Source organism: Sinocyclocheilus rhinocerous, unplaced genomic scaffold, assembly GCF_001515625.1.
Source record: "Sinocyclocheilus rhinocerous isolate Xijiao unplaced genomic scaffold, SAMN03320098_v1.1 C36703880, whole genome shotgun sequence".
In the NCBI taxonomy this organism is placed as follows: domain Eukaryota; kingdom Metazoa; phylum Chordata; class Actinopteri; order Cypriniformes; family Cyprinidae; genus Sinocyclocheilus; species Sinocyclocheilus rhinocerous.
In genome coordinates this window covers 1-1561 of record NW_015785109.1, presented here as the reverse complement: position 1 = coordinate 1561, position 1561 = coordinate 1, and the positions used below count along the sequence as shown (strand labels likewise).

Here is a 1561-nt window from a genome sequence, read left to right as displayed (position 1 = left end):
TGGATTCGAAAACGGTAAAACTCAACTGTTTAACTCTAGAGGAGTAGGAAATCGAGCCTATTTTAAAAAATAGTGGCGTGTTCCTTTAAATTATTGTAAGATGGGACTATTGTCATTGTCACAGTTTGTGTCCTGCTTTTTCTGCAATCTCAACTATCTTATGCCATTTAAAAAAAGTAAAACTATTCCATGAACGTGAACACTTAAAATTTGTAAATACCATATGCTTTGTAATCTCGGTTATGAAATAAAACAGACAAGTGAAACAATAACGATTTTATTTCATAAAAACTATGTACAGTAAAATGCATGCACTAAAACACAGAGGACATTTAAAATACATCTGAGAAGACACCAGAGGACGACGGTTCACGTAGACGGGTTGTGACAGAATTCAGAGTCGCTGTCATAGCTGAGGCACTTTCCACAGATCAAGCTCTGAATCAGCCACTCCAGAGAGACAACAGGCATGTCCGGGGCCACACGTCGTTTCAGTTCCTCAGACGGACATGCAGATGATGTCACTGCCAGGTCAAACTTCATGTTTGGAATGTCTGTCAAAAATTGACATCACACTATCGAATATGGTTTTCTAATCCCTTTGTCACAAGTTATTTGTGCATCTTTAAAACTCTATACATTTTTCCATTGAACTAAGTGTACAATTACCCACCAGAAAGGTCTTCATTTTCTTTATGGTGATGAACTTTTGCTGCACCACCCATGGAAAGCAAAGAGGTCCACAAATCAACATGATCTTCTGATATGAGCACCACCTTCAGAGCTTTAAAAGGGTTAGAGCGAGGATGCCTGAGGACAGAGCAAGAAAAATGTATTCACAAAAAGACAATTCAGGCTTTTTTAGGTTTTGTTCAGACAAGCAGCAAACATATGCTTGTTGTTATTGTTGTATTGAAAGTCTGAACAGCAGTCCAAACAATTCCATATAGAAAAATAATAATGCAGTTTTTATAATTGGCATCTCACACTCAAAGTGCTACAGTACAATATAAAAGTAAACAAGTACTTATGTAAAAATAAAAAGTAAATATAATAATAATATAAGTTTATGATGAGTTTTTAACGATTTGTTGAAACAACTTAAGAGTTGGGGCATTTCTGATAGCAGTTTTTAAATCTACAGGAAGAAGGTTTAAAGTGTAATTAAATTCAGATTTTTGGAAATGCAATTTGGTCTAAACATTCATTCCCCAATATTTGAGACATGACTTCAGTCAAACAGGGCATTACTGTTTACAGCAGTGTATGAATTCACTTATTTACACTCATGTGACATTCAATATTTATTTAATGGTGACAGCATTCAAAAATCATAAATGGATGAATGTATAAAATACATTATTGACTTGATTTGGTTCTGAAAATGTCCAGTTTTCAGTACTCTCTCCACTATCACAGTCACTCTCTCAAGCTTCTTGGCATCAAGCAGAGGCTGAACTCGTTACTATGGCAACTTGTGTAGATACACTGGTTGTTTACCACGAAACAATGGATTGTTTGCCGACAGTCAGTCCTAAAGGCTGGTTTTGAAAAACTATTT

General features: G+C 35.6%; 1 protein-coding gene across 1 annotated transcript; it reads right to left on the bottom strand.

Moving 5' to 3' along the window:
• Window positions 1-261: 261 nt before the first annotated feature.
• On the bottom strand, window positions 262-1538 carry LOC107736446 (tumor suppressor p53-binding protein 1-like; the record flags this gene model as incomplete). Its single annotated transcript, XM_016547854.1, has 3 exons — window positions 262-554; window positions 674-810; window positions 1501-1538. Coding segments are annotated over 3 exons (360 nt in total), but the record flags the coding sequence as incomplete, so codon positions are not given.
• Window positions 1539-1561: the final 23 nt, after the last annotated feature.